Source organism: Hypoxylon trugodes, assembly GCF_022578975.1.
Source record: "Hypoxylon trugodes strain CBS 135444 unplaced genomic scaffold F4822scaffold_52, whole genome shotgun sequence".
Taxonomy (NCBI): domain Eukaryota; kingdom Fungi; phylum Ascomycota; class Sordariomycetes; order Xylariales; family Hypoxylaceae; genus Hypoxylon; species Hypoxylon trugodes.
The window spans coordinates 1-2,323 of record NW_026250067.1 but is presented as its reverse complement, the minus strand read 5'-3'; the positions used below and the strand labels follow the sequence as shown (position 1 = coordinate 2,323).

The following is a 2,323-nucleotide window of genomic DNA, read 5'->3' as shown; positions in this document are numbered from 1 at the left end:
GACGACTGCCAAACCGGCGCGTGGTTCGACATCGGGAAATACGTGAGGGAGGTATTTACCACGTAAGATACCAAACACTTTGTCTTAGCTTTTATTCTCTGTGGGTCTTTTATGTGCATGTGGGAGTTTGATTGTTTTGGTGGAATTGCCTTGATGTAGTTTGATATTAATAAAGATGGGTTACGGTTTGTGTCGATGATGTTTGGCTTTTTATGGATGGACGAGAAGGATTTGGGATTTGACCTAATTTTTATTCCGTTCAATGACGAACGGTGTATTAAGATTATCCGGAATGGAATACCGGAATGTATCGTGATTGACAAGTTTATGGGACAATTATCTTGTATCGTAGGCCGGGCTATCATATGCTGGAAGGTTTATCCAGAAGGGGACCTGTTTACGATGTTTGTAATTAAAAATTCGTGGCAATTTCCCGAACGGGAAGTGGAGGGAGAGTTGTTACGCGAGGCAACCGAAAAGGGTGTTTGTAACGTCACCTGGTATTATTACTACAAGATTATTTACGTTAATGGTAGTGTTGATGATATCTAACTTGGTATCCAAAAAGAATTGGATATTACCAAAACCTTCAACTATAAGGTGTAGAGTTTGAATATGCCTCGTATGTCTCATATTTCCCAGGGTAGCAAAAGATCATCTAGCCAAACTAACGCACCTCTGTTATCAAGTAAGCAATCCCGCTCGGAATCTCCGGTGAAAAGAGACCTTATCCACCCTAGTTTACCGCCGAATCGCATCCATCGATGTGTTATTGTTTGTGACTATGGACAAAATATTTATGAAGTTAGCTTGTATGTGGCTCTTCTTGCTGCATTTGAAAGTTGTATACAAGGATATAAGTTATTATTTGAGGCTGGTATCCTCCACAAAGATATATTAATTAATAATATTATGATTAATGAGGATGGTAGTAACCTTTCAGGATTCTTAATCGATCTCAATCTTGCCATCAAAGTATAGTGAGAGGATACTTCAGGCGCGAAGGGAAAGACCAGTACGAGGGCTTTTATGGCAATTAGGATACTTAAAGGTCGTCAGTATTCTTTCGAGCATGACCTCAAATCCTTCTTCTGGGTGTTATTTTGGATATGCATACATTATAATAGTTCGAATGAGGAAAGATCCGTTCCCGAATTTGAGAAGTGGAATGTCATCAGCATAAGCAAATTGGTAACATTGAAAAGAGGTATTGTCGCGGACGAGTAAGACTTCATCAAGATATTCATTGAAAACTTTACGCCATATTACAAGCCTTTGATACCTTGGGTTAATAGGTTGTGAAGGGTAGTGTTTGATAAGTAAGGGATAGATAAAAAGTTATATTCTCGCATGCAAGAGGTCCTTCGCGACGTTCAAAAAGATGAGAAGGTATTAACTAAGTAATGTGGCGAGCAATTAATGCTCATAGGTATAATCATTTCCTATTTATCCATCGCTCTGTAGTAACACGATGAATGCCCGTAAAAGGTGTGTCAGCCGCGAGTCCGATAGTTTTCTAACGGTCCCTAGAGGCCAGAAGTTCTAAGATCATAGGGAGCAAAAATTCTGACAATAGCCACGATATTCATCGTTGGTTGATAATTTCTACTACCCTGATCGCTTAACTAGGCTGAATCCATATTTCCAAATCCTTTTCTTGTTGCGATAAGCGGATAGGGCAGTGTTTCAAGGGGGAATAAGGGTCGGTTTATTCCATTGCCATACTGCAATAAAGCTATCCTTTAACTCCTTACGGGTACTCATCTCGGTAAAATATGCCTCATAGGAACACAGGGGCAATTGGCTCCAACGTAGGTAGCAATAAGCCGGTGAAACGGACCAGGTATAATTTTTCACAGGTACATTGCCTGCAGTATACCTAACCGGTCACGTGCCCCAGCGTTATCATGGTGTGGAAGCCAGTAATAACTAACCTCCCAAGTCAACCTTACTCCTGGCCCTATTCCTGCAGAATATGCTGTCCTCTCGCGGGACTCCCCTTTCCACCATTTTCGAGTTACTGCTGCCAGCCAACCCCCCTTTCATAGCGCCCAGATACACCTTAGTCATCCATGGTCTTAAGGGGTTGAATCGGCCCCTAGAATAGCTCCATGAACTTTAGGTGTACTTTTATTTCAGGAGAAACTCGTAGCAACGAGCCCGACTGCTACTAGGTACCCCTAGGAGCATTAAATCAGTCTAATATGTCTAAGGTATCTATAAGTAACATTACTCAAGGAGTTATATTATCATAACTACAAAAGGCTATAGTTATATAATCTTTATAGTCGATTCAGCTCCCCTATTCAGGCCAACGGGCTAG

At 41.2% G+C, this 2,323-nt stretch overlaps 1 protein-coding gene across 1 annotated transcript; it reads left to right on the top strand.

The window, feature by feature from the left end:
- Nucleotides 1-216: 216 nt before the first annotated feature.
- On the top strand, nt 217-1,276 carry F4822DRAFT_443917 (uncharacterized protein; the record flags this gene model as incomplete). Its single annotated transcript, XM_051463154.1, has 3 exons — nt 217-537; nt 607-980; nt 1,017-1,276. 3 exons carry the CDS (start codon nt 217-219, stop codon nt 1,225-1,227), a joined length of 906 nt encoding a protein of 301 aa, XP_051308276.1. The 3' UTR covers nt 1,228-1,276.
- Nucleotides 1,277-2,323: the final 1,047 nt, after the last annotated feature.